This window comes from Myodes glareolus, chromosome 11, assembly GCF_982192425.1.
Source record: "Myodes glareolus chromosome 11, mMyoGla1.1, whole genome shotgun sequence".
Lineage (NCBI taxonomy): Eukaryota > Metazoa > Chordata > Mammalia > Rodentia > Cricetidae > Myodes > Myodes glareolus.
In genome coordinates, this window is record NC_142036.1 from 38039805 (window position 1) to 38058705 (window position 18901).

An 18901-nucleotide genomic window follows, 5' to 3' on the forward strand; every position below is an offset into this window, starting at 1 on the left:
ACTGAGATTTTCCTCTGGCTTCCACACATGTGTACACACATGTATATGCATGTGTGCATGAATACACACACATACATGGTTGCACTGGCACGCATGTGACTCACACACACACACACACATACACTGCATTTAAATAAAGCTCCTGAATGTGTTTCACCACTGGAAAACCTGCACACCAGGGCTGGATGGTCCTGCAGTTCTTGCCCCACCTTTCTGTCATCAATGCCCCTTCCCAAGCCCGTGTTTTCCTTGGGATAGGGCCATCTCCCACAAAGGCTGAAAGCACTCATCATTTCTAGAACTAGATGCAAAGCAAGGTTTATCACTGACAGATGTAGGAACTTCAGTTGGATGACTATGAGGTCAATTTATTTTTAAAGGGATTGGTTTCTGGGATTATGAGAGAGAGAGAGAGAGAGGGAGAGAGAGAACTGGGAAAAACACCAGTCATGAATGCAGGCACAAACAATGACACATTTAAAGGGGGCTCCATGTCGCGTTTAAATAGGTCACCCAGAGACACCAATTCCTGGAGAGCAGCAGCATTCATGACAACCCACTGGTAGTGTCGCTTTCCAACTAGATCACAAAGACAGACCCGGGGAGTCAGACCTCATCCTTCTCCTCTGCCAGCCACTGCCTGTCACCGGCAACGCAGTCCCCAGAGAGCTAACCAAATCAAAGAGCCCCAGTTCAGCTAGAAAAGCCCAGGGGGAATGACTAGCATTATCCTTCCGTTTAAATACTAGCCTGTTCCTCTGATGCAGCAAATACTTGCAGACAATTTCTCCCATTACCCCTGGATAGTCTCGAAGCTCCCTCTTCCTCCCCTCTACGACATGTGTTCCTCTACACCTTTGCTCCTCCCACCCTCCCCAGCCATAGCACGTCCAACCCTGTTGGTTACAAAGGGGCACACGCATCTGTGATGAAGTGTAGGCACTGGTTGGAGGGAATCACACACACATAGACACACACGCAGAGCGGCATTGCTATCACTGGACAGCAACGAGTCTTCTCCATCAGGGCCGGGGCACAGAGGTGGTACCTGAAGCCCATGATACTTGGAGAGTCCTTAAGAAAAGAAAAACATTTGCAAATATAAAATTAGGTCTGGGGCCTTGTAAGAGGCTCCGACAAGTTAAGATTTAGTGAAGGATTAATTTCAACATCACAAACCCGCCTCTGTCATCCCGCCCCTCCCCCTACACACACGCAAAAGAGATGAGATGAAACATGGAAAGGGAGCTTGGTTGTGTCACGTGTGAAGGAAAACAGGAGGCAGCAGGAAAGCAGGAGTCTGACAAAAGAACCCGGGGACCTCCATTAATCACCAGCCCTGAGCGGGTGATGGGCATCTTCTGGTACCTAGGAAGCCAAAGGTAAACCTAAAGAGGCTGTCCCCCTCCAGCGATGCTCCTCCAGCTGTTGCCATTGTACTCCGACTGCCGAGAGACCCCTGGGTCCAGTCTCCAGTTACTTCGCTGCAAATGAAGTAACTGCCTTGAGGGTGGGAACCAAAGACTAATTTTTATCTGTTTTCACTTTCCACCATATTGTTCCTTGCTCTCCCTTGGCTGGGAACAGCAAGGCTCCTGGGACTGGCCCAGCTGATAACCCCCTGCACGGGAGTTTGACATTTTGCTTATCTTCGACACCCAGGGAGGCAATGCTCCATTGCACGATGGGGACACAGGCCATTTGTGTTAAAGAGGGGAGCTTTAGTGGGAGTAAAATGTCACGTTGAGGGGGTCTGGGCGTTCCATTTTGAGAGAAGGCAGCAGCCACCTTTAAGGCGGAGATACAGGAAAAGGGTAGGGGTGGGCAAAGCTCAAATGAATGCCTCAAAACTTCTGTGAGGCCTCACAGACGGACACTGTTCTCACACAGTGTGACTTTGGCCAGTGACTTTGGCCAGGCATCCCCAAGTCTAGGCAGATAGCTTTTTACACTTCATCTCATTCAAAGTCCCCCAAAACTCTGATATCTGGTTTCTTATGACCATAACAGAACCCAGAGAAGAGAGTGGGCTCTGAAGCTAAGGGAGTCTAGGTACCAACTCCATGTTTGCCTTTTGTCTGCCAATCCTAGACAGATTATTTAACCCCCTGCCTCTCACTTTCCCTACTTACATGCTAGAACTATAGCTGTGTGTCAAGAGCAGTTTTGAGGGCGTCTGCATTAAAAGCAGTTGTAACCATATGGGCATCAGGCAAATGCTCTGTGGTTATTCGGAGTGGCTGTTGTTATTGATGATTGTCATTGAAGATATTGAAGCTTCACAAACTCTATCCAAAGACACACAGTCTATAAATGGACAGGGCAAGATTTTGGTCCAGATTATTTTTGTCCCCGGGATCACACTCTTAGCCACAATACTAAATTTTGCTGGAGTTCCAAATTTCTCTGCCCTTCTTTCTTCATCTGTGAAACAGATGTTCAACCACATCAGCCACGCAGGGTTGTGGGGGAGTAGGTGAGCCAATAAATACGAGTGCAGCAGAATGTCACGTATGTGGTGATATTCTACAATGACAATGGCAAGAATAACTCCACTATTACTTTGTCCACAAAAGGCAACTGACTTTTGGCAGAGGCACACCCCCCGGCTTCTCACTTTCAGTCACATTCTGGGTTCTCATTGTTGTGGACCACACTGTAGAGACAGTGAATATGGGGGCAGTCCAGTGGCCGAAGGGCCTATGTGCAGTCTCATCCCATCCCCCCAGCGCATCCTGCACCCCCACCTCTTCTCCTCATAAAGGAAGGAGGCGGGACTCAGCTGATGGGCAGCTGCCCCAGGAGCTAGAAAGCATCATTTCCAGGGAAGCCTGCAAAGGGAGATAGGGGGTCTTGAAAATAATTAGCCCCCAGTTCTGGGGCCTGTGGCATCTCATCACCAAATGCAAATTCAAGTTCACGTGCCACTCCAAGGCTCCTGGCACAATGCCTGCCTGACCCTCAACCTCGCTGAATGTGGACCAAATCGCTCCCCACTGCCCACCCCCCTTTTCAGCTTGCAGCTGGTGTTCGGCCTCTGCAAAGGAAAAAGGCTGCTCTCAGCCTACTGACGGGAGAACAAGGAGAGAGGGTCTTACTTCTTTAAGGGAGGAGGCAGGGATGTTATGGGAGGGGGGAGATTAGAAAAATTGTTCTTCCCTCAGCAGTTAAAAGAGAGATAATTGGAGCAAGTGGCAGGCGGCTGTTCTGCCATTTAGCATACAGCATACCCAGGAAATCTCACTTGGTAATCAGGAGGAAAGGAGGGAAAAGGAGCAATCAGACCCCTATTCAAGCTCCGTTTAGCGACAGCCCCTGCTGGCTGGCTGGCTGGCTGGCTGACTGGTTGGCGGGGCTGGGGAGAGCAGGGGCTGATCCCACAAGCCTGAATCCTAGGTGGGAAGTCAGGGCTCCAAGCACAGGCCCTCCTCTGTGTCCATTGTAAGACCTTTCTGTTTTTCTACCTTCTCTATAACACAGAGAAATGTTGGAAAGGAAACTAACTTTTCTCCTCTGATTGCTCATCACGTCCGTCCTTGTTCCCAGATTTCCAAGGCCTTAAGAGTTGACACAGATTGCCACATTACAATGGCAGCATGGTTTACACTCGGGAAACGGAGGGGAGATGGCCATGTTTTACTCCAATAGAGGTTCCAACCGAGACATCCCTGGTACCTTAACAATGGACTGAGACCCTCAGTAAAAGCTTAAGGGTAAACAGTCTCCTCTGGATGGATAGCATTCTCTGGTTTTGAAAAGAAAAGTCATTGAAATTTGCTTTCTGGACGGCATACAAAGACCACAGGGCAGTGATGAGACTCTAGTCCAATCAACTACCAGTCAATCAAATGGTATGTGACATAGATAAGCACCACGTCATGAGAGTCATTCAAGGGACTAGGTCAGCCCAAACCTTCTCCATTGTTCCTCGGTCCCATCCTCCCTGCAGCAGGCTGACTTCATGTTAAATGAAGTCTTCAGGGAAACTGGGACTAAGCTTTATGTGCCTTGGCAGTGAATCGAAGCTTCACAACTATGAAGTTGCTGAGAAATTCAGAGCGGGTACTTTCACAACGAAGAATACTTCAAAAATAATCATCTCAACTGATTTTGAGGTAATGACAGATTTTCCATAGCCTATAAGGAAGCTGGGGACACCGAGGAACTCTCTGGCTACTAAGCTTCAAGGCTCGGGTCAGAGAACTGAACTGGCCAAGGGAACCGGGGGAGAGCGCTGGACCACGCCCTCACTAATTTCCAGACCACGGTCGTCGTTTTAAAACTGGTGTGTCTTATCTGCCCTTCTTCTGTCCTCATGGCCACTCCCTGGTTGAGAACCAGAGCATTTTGTTTATAAACATACTACCTCTAGAAGTAAGAGCCTGAAACCTCTTCTCTACACATTCATCGTGTGCCATGATGCTCGGTGTGACTATCATGAGGACATGAGCTGCACTGGTGTTCCCTAGGTCAGAGGTCCGTTTGCAGTCAGAGCTTACAAGCCTTCACCTCAAAAAGAAGACAGTGGGCCCACTACCCCTTTCCCTCAGGCCCAGGTCCCCCACATCACATATCTCTGTTGTCTTCTCCTCTTCTCGGATGGAATTAGAATAGTCCAAAACATACAACGAGATGGGTGCAACTGTCTATTCTTTCTGAGGTGCAGGATGGACATGTTTTAGAGCCATTGAGACATGTAGAGCCAGAGAGGTCATGGTACTAAGGACATCTCCAACAGGCCCCAAGTAAGCCACGGGAAGCTGCAGGAACCCACCCAGCGGCTCCTGTTTTCAGAACTGGTAAAGCACAAAACAGACCCTCACATGATCAAATGACAGGGTCCATTAGCAAACTGGGACAATTGGGTGTGTGATACAAAGGCCCCAATACTGTGGGAAAGCACCCTGATTTCTCTTCTGTGGTGTGTGTGAGCTGATGAGGAAAGAGGTGTGGCTACATGTGCCCTGCCCACTTCACACTATCCCTAGGGAAATGGCAGGCATTTGTTTCGGCTCTTTACCATGTAGTATATGTGTCTCCTCAACACTTAGAAACTGCTCTGATTTTTCCCCCACCATATTTTACAAGTGAGTGTTTATGCTTACTACCGTAAATTTCGCAACGTGTGGAGGCAACGTGAGTTTGTGACCGTCTGCAATGTAATTTTGTGACTGAGCAGACATGGTAACAATGACTGGGATTAGGAAGCAGACATCCACGGTAAATCCCGTTACCTCCCCGATATCTGTTTTCACCAAAACATTTGGATCAGTCTGTTTTCAGGCTATCTAGATGGGAGTTATCACTGAGTCTATTTGCTCTCCTCCTTACTGTACAGAAGAAGAAATCTGAACCTTGCAGAAAGAACAATTATTAAAATATACATATTGCATTTAAGCATAAAAAAATCAACTGCATTCAAAAATCTATTCTGAAGAAATTCCACTGAGAACTGAATAACATGCATATAAAAATAAAGAGAGGAAGGAAATTTTATATACATATATATATACAAATATACACACATACATATATATACAGTGTTGATTCTTCCTGCTGAAAGTGCTGATCCAAACCTGCCTGGAGGAAATGAGTTCTTTTGAAACACACACACACACACACACTCACACACACACAAATGCAATTAGAGAGAATCAGCAAGTTAACACACTTGCAGACACCCTGGTCCCTCAAAGGGAAGAATGCTAGCTTTCAATATAAGTTCCGAGAGTAGAACAGATCCTTTGGGCAAATGAGAAAACAAGCGATCATGTCAGCGTCTTCCGGCAGAACGTTCTCCAATGCCAAGAAGCTTTGGAGCATCAGTCAGTTCCGGAAGGCACCTGCTTGTAGAAAGCCTTTTAATATTCCAACAGTATGGTTTTATGTGCTGAAGTCAACGCTGGTCCTCTTCTCCACCAATTTTCTCTCCTATGAGTTCAATGAGGGAAAATCAAAGCCTACAAGGGTGCCCCGCCCTTTAACACCACAATATGACATTATCATCTACAGATGTGCTGAACCCTTTCCATAACTATCTTGTGACGCAAGTGGTCTGGGGACATCCTGTGGGATATGTGTGGGGGCCTAAAAGGGTAATATGTATGTCCAGAATCTCCTTTTCCTAAGGTCCAGTCCCAAGAAGGGGAATGTGAACGCTGGCCTGGTAGAGGACAGAAGCGGAACAGTAGGGAAATATTTGCACAGGAGCCCAGGCACAGGCTACAATGGGGCCTCCTACCCAGTACCCATGTCAGTCTCCAACGTGCTCCACCTGTAAAATAAACTTAGTTTTAACTTTTAAAACATATTTTAATACAGTTCCTAGTATGTAAAAATTTTACATCAGACATAACCTGCTTTATCCGGTATGGACAATGCCCAAAATGTTTTAGGTACACCCACAAATACAATGTCAAAAACAAATCCCAAAGTAGGCCCTTACCTGAACAAAGGGAGGAACATGATACTTACCAGGTTCCACTCTCTTGACACAGCAGCAACAGTCCAGTGAGGGAAAACTGATCCCTCCTGGTCAAGAGAATGAAGTCTCTGGCCTGGACTGAGGCCTGCTCTTCCGGTTGGGTAAGTCAATGATATGACCAAGAGACCACCCTTCAGAGAGGCAGGATCACTCCTGGAAGGCAGGCTCACCTTAAACTGGAATAGCCAATCTTCCAGGAAGGAAGGAGATGCTCTTCCTTCCTAGAGGAGCCCTGAGAGCAGTCCTCAGGAGCCACTATGAGGTCCGGCTAGATCTGGGAACCTTTCCGAGGGCTTCAGACACACATCTCTCTCCCTTCTCTTCTGCCTTTCTATTTCAGATTCTAGTCCTAGCCTCAGTATGCTTCCTCTGGCACTTTGCATTTCCTTATTCTTTCTTGAACACTTCCCTCCTTCCCATGTGACTGCTTGTTCACCATGTGGTTGACCTCCATGCCAGATGTTCCCAAATGGCAAGGTTTATTTCCTCCCCTCTGCCACTGGGAAGCTGCAGGGATTCGCAGCTCAGTTGTAATTTGTTTGTTTGCTTTTCAATATAATAAAATTTCCCAAGTTTCCACTTGAGCCCATTCTTAAATTCTTTTATTAATGAGACCAACAACCCAAAGAGAGACCCTGATTTCCAGCATCACTCTGACCTCTTCGATCCTGTACCAGGGGATTCTTCCCCTTGATTGTACATAGGGATCATATGAGAAACCGTAAAAACAGGGTTATTGGGATCCCACCCCACCCCCACCAGAGATGCTGGTCTAACATGCCTGTGTATGACTTGAAAATTTCTCAGTTCCCCCAAGGGAATCTCAGTGTTCATGGGGTTGAGAACCACTGATCTTCCTTAAAGACTGCCACCACCTCCATGAAGGGGCCCAATGGGTTGACAACACAAAGTGTCTCAAGAAGAATGAGGGTGTAACCCATTCTGTGCCCTCCACATCCCACTCTCTCAGGATACACGCTTGTCTTACTAATTCTCATATGCTTGATCACCTCAGTGATCTAAGCCCGCAGTGAGTGCAATGGGCCAGGGGTTATATTTTATTGAGTTTGTCATATCGAAATACCAAATGGAAGTCTCTCTCTCTCTCTCTCTCTCTCTCTCTCTCTCTCTCTCTCTTTCTCTTTCTCTCTCTTTCCCCTCACTCTCTTCTCTTCTTTCCTTCTTTTCTCCATCCCTTACTCTCTGTCTCAAGTTGCAGTTACGTAGGCAATTTCCTAGTGTAGTTTGAGGGAGTCCACTGGACAGGGCTCCAGTGCAGCCCCGTGGCTCTTCACACATACCTCAGTATATGGAGCACTCAGGAAAGGAAACCGCTTCTAAAGAAATACTCTCATTGCTAGAACACGGACAGAAGGCTCCTAAATGATTCCCCGGCTGCCTTCGAGGTACCTTTCGTGGGCTAAGGGGTGGCATAACAAGACTGAATTGTAACAGGGCCCTGCACAGAGCCTACAGCCCACCTGTCTCCATTCTCTGCACAGGCACTGCTTAGGCTAACTAATGAGGGAGATGTGATAAGGACTTTTCCCATCCACCCCCAGGAGTCCAAGTCTCCAAGAGTCAGGAGAGGCGGAGACAGCCACCTTGGCAATCACCCTCTTCCTTCTCATTCTGTGCTAATCTCGCTGAGCTGTATCCAGACTCTGCAGTCTACTCCACCAAGCCCTTTGAGTTGAGTCAGGACACGGTTGAGTAGCCTGCTTTCCCTTCCTGCTGAGATCTTGTGTTTTCCCCACTGAGAGCAAGGAGATGAGTTTCTACCACCTCCTTGGAGAAGGAGGCCCAATTATATAGCATACAGCTGGAACTGCCCTTGCACATAACGCTGGTTTCTATCCAGCCCTCCTGTCTTCACCTAACCACTCAGTAGGAAGATCCATAGACGGGAGAGGAAGTTGGGGTTGCCGGAAGGTCTTACCTTCTGAGCAGAGTGTGCCGCCATAGCCAGTGGTGGAACAGTCACAGGTGGGGTGGCCATCCAGGAGGAAGCAGATCCCACCATTTTCACAGGGACGCTCACCACAGGGTCCCTCTGCTTCTAACTGGACACCCTGGCTCCCCAGAAGCCGAGGCTCTGAGTTGCCGTACTTGAGATCCAGCATTAATCCCTTAAAGCCAGGCATGTTCTGTACTCCATCGAGGGTCAGGGCAGAAGGTCGGATGTCGGCAGGGACGCCACCGAGGAACAAGTCGCTGACCACATCCATGTAGGGCCTCTGAGGTTGTAGCTCCCCAGACTGGCCCTCGCCATCGATCACCAGCCCAGTGCGCAGGCGGTCACGGCTCACCATGAGGAAGTGCCAGCTGCTGTCGTTCACCTGCTTGTTGGACAACACGGCTGTCTCAGCACAATCCATGCTAAAGCGGAGCTGAACTCGGCCATCCACCAGAGAGAGGCAGAGGAAGTCACAGACACCACCATCATCCAGATACAGGAGCAGCCCAGTGGACACGTTGGTCTTGAACTGGAAGCTCAGGTCACTGCGCGTGCTTGCATCCCAGCGCAGGTAGCGGGCCCACTGGTTGGGGAGACCCATGAACTCCAGACCCAGGCAGAGCCCAACCAGGGAGCCCAGAAAGATGCTCACCTTTAGGGTGAAGAAAACCGAGTGGAGGGTAAAGCTCATTGTGGCTGCTGGCCCAGATCACAGAGGAATAGAAGGGCCAGGAAACAGTCCTGGGGGTGGGAGGCAGGGGGTAGGTTTTGGTGATAGAAAGACAAGGTGGTGCACAGAGAACACACGAGAAGAGTACACTCAGGAGTGTTAGGATGGGGAGGAAGGAGGAAAAACTCAACAACACAGCCCTAGATAGGCACACAGGCAAGAAATCCAAAAAAGAGGCAGAAGAAACAGAAAGGGGATGTTGGGTAGGGCAAACCAGGGGCAGAATGAGGAAGAAGTATCTTTCTCCAAGAAAAGATCTCAGCTATCCAGGTGGATCCGGAGGCCTTGATTCAAGGAGGAGAAGGAGCTCAGGGTAGGAACAAGCCTTCAGTGATGTGTTCCTCCTGGCAAATGTCCTAGCCAGGGAGCCCAAGACCAGGGCTAGAGCCCCAGGCAGTTGCGGAGGAGGAAGAAACAGTGAAGTGAGCCAGGTGTAAGGTAGGCCCAAGCGAAGGACCAGTGTTAAGGTTCTATTGTCTAGCAGAAGCAGGCTCTGGGAAGGGGAACCACAAGCATCTGAGTACTCAGGCAGAGTGGGGCCCAGAGCAGAGTAGAAGCAGAGTCAGGCTTCATGGTGCTGATCAGAGGCAGCATTGCCCATAGCACAGCTCCCAGGACTCCAGAGAAAAGACCTGTTGGGGAAGGGAGAGAAGAGAGTAAGATTAGGGCTAAGCACCATCATCCCAAGGTACCAACATCCCAAGGTACGAGCATCCCAAAGCATCATCACCTAAGGCACCATCATCCCAAGGCACCATCACCCAAGGCACCATCATCCCAAGGCACCATCATCCCAAGGAACCATCACCCAAGGCACCAACATCCCAAGGTACGAGCATCCCAAAGCATCATCACCCAAGGCACCATCATCCCAAGGCACCATCGCCCAAGGCACCATCATCCCAAGGCACCATCATCCCAAGGCACCATCATCCCAAGGCACCCGCATCCCAAGGCACCAACATTCTAAGGTACAAAGACTGATGGAGTATGGATGCCAACCAGGCAATTCTAGATACTCTTTCAATGCTAGGTTTCTCACACAAGACAAGGACCCAATTCTCCTATAGCCAGGATAAGACCCTGAGCCCAGCTCCTAATGACACATTCAGTTTTTCCAGTTGTAAAATGCAAATAACATACAAAGTCCCCAAAGCCATAGCAGCACATTTTTTTGAAATAGCAAAAATTGAAGCATTAACATTTTAAAATATTCAAATACCCATATATAATGTTTACTGATTAAAAACATTTTTTCTTTTTCAATTTTACAATCCACTACTTAAGTAGAAGAGGCCTAAGACTTTATATTTTAGAAAGAAATATACATGAAAATCAGGGGAAGTAAATGATTAAGCAAAACAGCCTACTTCTCTAACCAAATATTAGGGGAACTTTCTTAAAAAAACAAACTTTAAGATAAAAAATTTAAAGGTTGAACTTGGATTCTAATTCCTGTACATAAAATATAAAACAATATTCCTAGCCTATTTTTATTTCTACTTAATAATTTGAAAAGTAAACAAAATAATAGCCCCTTTCCGAGATGGAGAGAAAAATTACTGAGGTTTGTGTAGTGTGGTCCCAGCATAAACTTTGTACATAGTAACTGGTCAGTATATATTGGTGGTTTCTTTCTTATTTCCAAAATGAAAAGGAATGGATAGATGAGGCGTGTGTGTGTGTGTGTGTGTGTGTGTGTGTGTGTGTGTGTGAGAGAGAGAGAGAGAGAGAGAGAGAGAGAGAGAGAGAGAGAGAGAGGGAGGGAGGGAGGGAGGGAGGGAAGAAGGAAAGAAGGGAGGGAAAATGAGGAAAGCAATGTATACATGTATGATATTGAGAAAAATTAAGAATAGCTAAATAGTGCCATAAACAGAGTGAATTATTGATTATGATTACAAAAGCAGCAATATCCATGGGGCTTGGGACATGGTTCCTAAAAGAAACTGTTGATCTACCTAACCAAGGTGGTCATTTCTCTGTCAGATAAAGGAGTCAGTGTAATGTCCAAGGGCGATGTGCAAGTACTGGTTTACTCCTTGCCGCATTTGATAATTCACAGTGGCTCTCTGTGAGAGCATTGCAGTTAATTCTATTTAACTAATAACATCAGCAAAGCTAGATAGTTCCTCTCTTTGAAAAGGAAGATGCCATCCGTTTAATCAGGGACAATCTGTATCCACAAGAGCCTGGTCAAATCCATCATGAGAAAATTCTTGGTCCTGTGAAAGGGTTTTACCCAAGTAGTATTTCCTGGAGGGTGGCATGGGTATCCCCACAGGCTTGAGGGATAACCAATTAGAATGTGGACATAGGAATATATTGATGCTGACTTGAAGAGGTGTTTGCCAACCACCAAGAAGTCAGGATTTCTTTGTGTGTGTGCTGATTAATGTCACTTTGGTAACACTAAGTCAACCATACTCACATCACAGCTATATGTCAATATCATAAACATCTTGTCTGTGACAAGATGAAATTTAGCCATGCAAGTATTCAGGGAGAACATTCCAGAATAATAATCAATGCACAAGTCTTGAGTCTAGCACAGGATAGGACGGTTGGAGTGGAGTGGGAGGGAGGTATGAGGCCTAAAGTGCGTAACAGGAAGTAAAGGCAGGAGACTTGACATTCTCTAAGAATGTGACCAATGTGTTGAATGAGACATGCCAACCAAGTGAAAAGGCAGCATTCTCCATGAGAGAGAAAACTCCAGTCTACCTAACTCTAGCTCATCCCAGGCACCACTGGGTCCGAATAGCATAAGACACTCTTCCGCACACAAAGGCATCAGGACTAGTGGAGGACAAGTGTACTTCAGAGACAGTGAATCATACTAGAACCAGATTGTTTGTTGTGGCAAGACCCTGGGGACTGGGAAAAGAACAGTGTGACCACAGGACACTATCACAGAACAGGAGCAGTGAAACGTCTATGCAAAGAATAAACCGTAAAACAGAATTCAAGAGCTGCTCTAAGGTCCTGCAGCTTCTGTTACATGCAGAGGCTTCAGCATGGCCCCATTGTATACAAGGACAACACTTCTGAGTACTCCCTCAACTTTTCAAGATGCCAACCCCAAGTGGTTCTGGAGGATGAAACAATACCTGTCGAATTGTCTGTGGAAACCCATGAATGAATGAAGAACAAAAATATCCAGATGCACACACCTATGAAAGAGGATTGTGGGAACTTACCCATCCTACTTTGTGGCATCCATACTAATCTATGTAGATGAGCCTCTACCTTCAGACTCTTATCCTTCCCTCTCAATCAGATTAGCATGGGAGACACCAACATCCATCAAGACTCGACACACTCTTGACTGTCCACATTCTCTCCTAAAGCTCTGTTTCTTCCTGGAACTGGGGACATTACCATACATGGGCTTTGGGAATTTCCCCAAATGTCCAAAAGCTATCTATGACCTTGTATTAGGTATCCAAAGCCTCTAGCCAGCTGCTGCCAGCATTCACCCTTTAGCTTTCTTCAGCCATCTAGCAGAACATGCCTCTGAAGAAATTCCATTCCCTCAAGAAATGGGACCAAGGAAACCAGAACCTTCTTCACCCAGTCAGTCAATGGCCACCCACCCCGAGCCACAGGTCAGCACAGGCAGCTGGGGACCAGGTGGTTGGCTTCCAAGCTCACATGGAAGGTTGAGGGTGATACTGAAGCTCCAAACACTTATCTGCTGTGTGGGAACCAAGCAGGAGAGGGAAAGTGAGTGACATTATCTAATTGCCAGCTAATTTACATAATTATCGAACGGCACAGTTTTTATGTTGGGTGAACATCTTTGCAAATGTCTCATATTCCGGCTGCTTAGGATGCAAGGGAGACCTCACACAACTCTGACATGTGGGCTATTCGCCACAAGGATGGTTTAGAAGATCTGGCTGCCATTTGCCCTCCTCACCCATTCCTTCCCTTCTCCAGTGGCCATGGGGGTTCAGCTGAGCTTGAAACAGACTCAAGAGCTATGACAGTGTCTAGAACTAGAATGGTCGGGATGGCATGATGATGTCCATCCTCTACCCAGCCCTACAATGCCCAGATATTTCAATCTTTCCTTTAAAGTCTAGAACCTTCTTAATTGCTTCTTAGACCGCTTACTAGGACTGCAAAGGCTATCTAGGGACTTTATGTTGGCTTTGATCCTCAGTCACTACACCTTTGATTCTGTAGGTGAAAGATATAAACCACCAATCCCAGTTTATTTCCTTTCAATAAGATTCATTTTAATCTCTGATCACACAATCCAGACTAGTCTGTTAGAGCATTCCAGTCTCTTGCTCACAGTAAATAGTTTGGAGATAAGTCTGCCATCCAAACTGAGTCAAATTAGAGTTAATGGGGAACTTTAATTGGAATTATTGGGAACATGACCCTCTTAGTCTTTGTATCATTTAATTAAACTCTCAAAGTCAATATATAGTGGCAAATAACACTCTTATTATTAAAGATAACCTTGTCTATGAATGAAAACAGCAAAGAAAAGTAAGAGCTAAAAGAGGCATAGAGGCAGATTTCTAATGGCATTGTTTGAAAATATAGATCTAATGAGGCCTAAAGAGGAGTAGGTCCTAGCGCTTTCTTTACATAAACCAAACTAGCTTTGAGATGAGGCAAGACCAAGGGTCCTGACAAATACTATTCTGTTAATACTGGGCTATCAAAAGTTTTGTATTTGGCAGCTTCGCAAAAACTTCCATTCATACTGCCCCATCTGTATCTGAAGGAACTTTCTGTGATTCGAGACTCACATCCTGACCTCTTCCTGAAATAAGGCTCTGGATACCCCATTGCCCGTGATCTTGGACAAAGGCACAGGACTCAGCAGGCTGCTTCTCTCACTTTGAAGGTAGATGGAGGCTTATTCTTACTCAGCAGTCTCAGAAATGAACTCCTTCAACTAAATCACAACCACCACCACCCCGACACTATACAAACTTCAATACATAAGTAAGGCCCTGCTGCAGGCAATGAGGGTCAAGGCACAAACTCAGTCTAAGACCTGAAAGAAGTATAGAGAATAATGAAGAACATGAACTTCTGAGTCAGGCAGAGCTGGACCTTAACCCAGATCCACATGATCAGAGGCGCCTAACACTGGGAAACTCCTTTAAGTCTTTGTGTGTCCAAAAGAGGGAAGGGGTTGATAGTATTTACCCAATAACTTGATTTTGAACTCTACCAATTGTAAAGCTGTATATGCACAGCTTTGAAAAACTATAACGATATGTGTAATAAAGCTGAACATTTTTAAATTCTCCTAACGTCAGGTCCCTACTAAGTAGATACCAACAGAAATGTTTAATATGTTCAAAGACATCTGAGAAAGCTCATGGCCTTATTCTCCACAGGAGAAGACCGCCACACTTCCATCTGTAGCAGAGAGTATATAAACTTTAATTTATACAGACAAAACGCTCTCCGAATTTGTAGGCGACTAGTCTTCATTTCTAGACGAATGAATGAATGGATGAATCTTATATACATAATGTTGAAACAAGTACAAGACCCATATTTTGTTTATACAAAGTAGAAAAGAAGCAAAAAATGTTTATTCTAGGCTATCGAGCATCAGATCAGTGGTTACTGATAAGAAAAGAGGAGAAAAGGTGTCAGAATTCATTTCAGGATCTGAAAGATGCTGCAGTACGTCTACTGTGTGCAAACTCAGACAGAGCACTGCCTTCTGAGGCATGTGCCTGTCTACCTGCGTATGTGAATAAAAAACATGCACTAGACTGCCTCACACATACTATATGCTGATCTATCCACTTTTCTATGTCAGCTAGAGACGGGGTTTGTTTTTGTTTCTTTTGTCTGGGGGGATTAGTTTGGTTTATGGTTTTTGTGGGGTCTATTTGTGTGCATGCATGCCCACGTGTGTGCGTACCTATGTGCATGTGTGTGTGTGATGTTCATGTGTGTAATGTTTGTGTGTGGGGTAGGAGAGGGTTTTAAATAAAGTTATTGTTGCTGTCTGTTTTGAGGCAGGGACTCCTTACACTTCCCAGGATAAAGCCAAACTCTGACCCAGAAAAGCATGAACCAGTATTTACCTTCTGGGCTCCACAACTTCCCCATCTCGCTGTCTCTCTCAGTCCATTCACATGCTGGTCCGCCCTTCCCTAATTCATCATGTTTGAGAAAGCTTCTCCACCTTCTAATACTACATCTACCTGCTGAACTCCTTCTAGACATGCATGCATACACACACACACACACACCAAGTTACCCCATTTTAGAAGTGTTTCTGCTTTCTCTTCATATCAGGGAAGGGACAAGAGTTTCTGAGGCTCTCACCTCTAATCTGTCAAATGGGCTTACAGTAAAGGCAAGTGTTAACACTGGAAACAGTAACAGACATAGAAAGAGAAAAGAAATTTTTCCTTTAGTCCTGAACTTTAACATTACTATCATTATTATTATTATTATTATTATTATTATTATTATTATTATTATTATTATTATTATTATTTTATTTTAAAAGTAAGTCCCCTAAGAAATAAGAAGTGGTGAATGGAGGGATGACTGAGTGGTTGGAGCCCTTCCTGCTCTTCTGTTAAACCCAAGTTCGGTTCCCAGTACCCAATTTAGCTGGTTCACAATGCTTGTAACTCCAGCGCCAGAGACTCTGACAGCCTCTCCTCAATCACCCACATACCCACACTCAAACAGACACATGCACATAAATAAAAATAATTAATATTAGGCTAACTTCCGTTCTACCAGGAACCCTAATCTATTACAGAAGAGATACACCAGAGCAATATGGGAACCAGAAGCCAATCTGCTGGACAAGTTTCTCTCAAGATGAGGGAATTGGGGTTTACTAACTAAGATGTAGCACTGGCTGAAGAACAGAAAGCAAAGAAAGTGGAACCTGCCTGAGAGGCAGATTGAGGTAGGAGAGCGGGTCATGCACAGTCCTCATTTTTGTCAAGCACTTGGAGGAAGAGAAAGGAGCCCTCTGGTCGCTGAGCCGGCACTGGGAGTACAGGGATGGGACGAAGCTGCAGGGATCCCAAGGGATCATGGTAGGCTTTCACTGCAGCCGACATCCAATCAAACAAATTCAAATGGAGGTAACAAAATGGTATACAACTGAATCCTCCAATAGAACAAGGTCAGAACATATGATTGCTAGCTACATAGCAAACAAGAATTCAGGAGTGAAACTGACCCAATGTCTCATTCATATGTATGTGTGTATGCATGTGTGTGTGTATGCATGTGTATGCATGTATGTATGTGTGTGTACACGTGTGTGCGTGTGTATGCGTGTGTGTGCATGTGTGTATGCATGTGTGCATGTGTGCGTGCATGTGTGTGCATGTGTGTATGCATGTGTGTGCGTGCATGTGTGTATGCATGTGTGTGCGTGTGTGCGTGCGTATGTGTATGCGTGTGTGTGTATGTATGTGTATGTATGCATGTGAGTATATGTGCATATGATACATACATCTGTTCACTATTTTGTGACAACCAAGAAAGGCAAATGTAATCTAAGACTACATGAACGTAGGTAAAAGGGAAGATGGTTGTCTCTGACATCCTGGTGCCTCTCACTGGTTTTATTTTAAACTCTACTCTTTGGGAGAACTGTGGGTAAGCAGAGGGGTAGTGAATGGAAAAATATATTTTTTCCTGTTTTTATCTTTTCTAAACCTTGAAACACTCGTGTTCCAGATGCAAGGAAGATTTTTTTTAAAAAAGCAGTTCAAGCCCTGCAAGGCAGTTTCATGCTAATAAAGAAGAAAGCCATGAATCTAAACAACTTAAGATGGAGAGCTAAGGGGACGAGGCAGTCTGTGAGCATGAACTGGGCATAGCATGGGGCACTCTCCAGGGTCCAACATAGAACACAGAGCCGTATGGAGTAGCGGTTGCCGAGATGGGCTCCACAGCCAGACAAATCCCAGATATGATGCTTGATGCCTGTGTGACCTTGTGCAAGATGCATGGCCTCTCAGTGTCTCAATGCCTATATGAATCATGGATATAATAACAGAGCGCACCCTTAGCTCAAGTCTACAGTGCTCAGCAGGAATAGAAATCCAGCCACTGTTTGATGCTTCTATTATGGTTAATGTTTGTCCTCAGCGCTATTTCAGAATGGCTAATGTGGTTCCACCTGGCCGGCTCAGGGACAGCATCAAGACACTGGGCTCCTTTTAAACGTATCCCAATGTCACAAGCCATATAAAGAGTCGTTCCTGAAGGCTGAGGGAGAGTCCAGTTGATAAAGTACTTACTACACAAATATGATGGCCTGAGTTTGATCCCCAGAACCCACATAAAAAAATTATTGACTGTATGCTGCATACCTGTCATACCAACACTGAGCAGGAGGAATTTTAGGGTTTTTCAACCAGCCAGCCTAAACTACTAGGTGATTTCCAGGCCAGTAAGAGACATTGTCTCAAAAAAAAAAAATAAAAATGAATATGCCCAAAGAACATCACTCACTCACGTTGCTAATACCTCTGACTTTTGCATGCACACACATGTACACTGTATAGACACATGTACACACATATGTGAAGAGTCATTGTGGAGTCCTTGGGAGCCTTTGGAGATGGCAGGATTGGAGACTTACAGAGGCAACCATCAGCTGCTCAGGCAGGTTCAAGAAGGAGACTGAAGCATCCCTTAAAGTGGAAAAGGGACCATGGTTCCCCATTGACCTTTGGGTGGAGGTCAGACTAGTCAGTGGCAGTCTAAAAAGAGTACTTACATCTTGATCTTACAGGGATCTCCAAATGAACCAACTTTCCCTGACCTGGAAAGGGTTGGACACCTTTTGGGGGATACATTCAGTGCTAGGTGGGTGCGTACATGGACTCTAATAGAGTCCAGACAGAGTCCAGAGACAACCCAGAGCTGGTGTGGACGGAAGAGGCTTCTGAGACAAAGAAAGAATTGCTTTCATAGACATTTGAAGCATGACAGAGCCAAAGGGTAAGAAGTCTAAACCAGGTGTAGTAAGGCACACTGGCGATCCCAGCATTTGGAAGTCTGAGGCAGGAGAATCACCATGAATTTGAAACTATGCTAGTGACACATAGCGAGTCCTGGGCTAACTAAGACTACACAACACCTTATCTCAAAAACAAACGAGAGAGAGGGAGAGAGAGAGAGAGAGAGAGAGAGAGAGAGAGAGAGAGAGAGAAGGGGAGGGGAGGGGAGGGGAGGGGAGGGAGGGAAGGGAAAGGGAGGGAGGAAGAAAAAAAAGACAAAAAGTTTTGGTTGGTGAGAGAGCACTGGACTGAATGCCAGAGTCAGTCTTTCTCAAACTTTGAAGCAAGTCACTATAGGAGAAACTTCACGGCCTTTGCAGGTGTGTCTTCCGTGAAACGGGGGATGGGCCGGTCAACTGTCTAGTATGCTGTGGACATCAGAGGCCGCACAAAGCAAAACAATAATCATATCTTCCTACCAGGTCTTGGCAAGCTCCTAAGGTTTAGAAAGAAACAAGTCGTGGCATTAAGCTCGTCCCCACAGGCCACCACATACCATCTCCAACTAGAGCCCTGAGCTGTCGGAAGACACAGCAGCTAATTTTTCCTTGCAGACCACAGAACTTGAGCCTCATAAGGTGCTGATGGACTCCCCAGCACCCCCCAAGGCAGCCAGAAACCCCAAAAGCAGGGGTCATTCTCCAAGCATTCAACTCTCTTCTGCGGTCCCCTCCTCTGCTTGCCAGTGGCCCTCCCCA

General features: G+C 46.0%; 1 protein-coding gene across 24 annotated transcripts in view; it reads right to left on the bottom strand.

Annotated features, from left to right (window-relative positions):
• Nrxn3 (neurexin 3) overlaps window positions 1-18901 on the bottom strand; it is a 1575536-nt gene that overhangs the window by 1495672 nt on the left and 60963 nt on the right. For all 24 annotated transcript variants that reach the window (XR_015004497.2, XR_015004496.2, XM_048449344.3 and 21 more), the window contains exon 2: window positions 8424-9803. Coding sequence is in view for 22 of the 24 variants with exons in the window: in XM_048449344.3 (XP_048305301.1) it covers window positions 8424-9132 (709 nt within the window). In the remaining 2 variants the exon portion in view is untranslated. The remainder of the gene's footprint in view (window positions 1-8423; window positions 9804-18901) is intronic.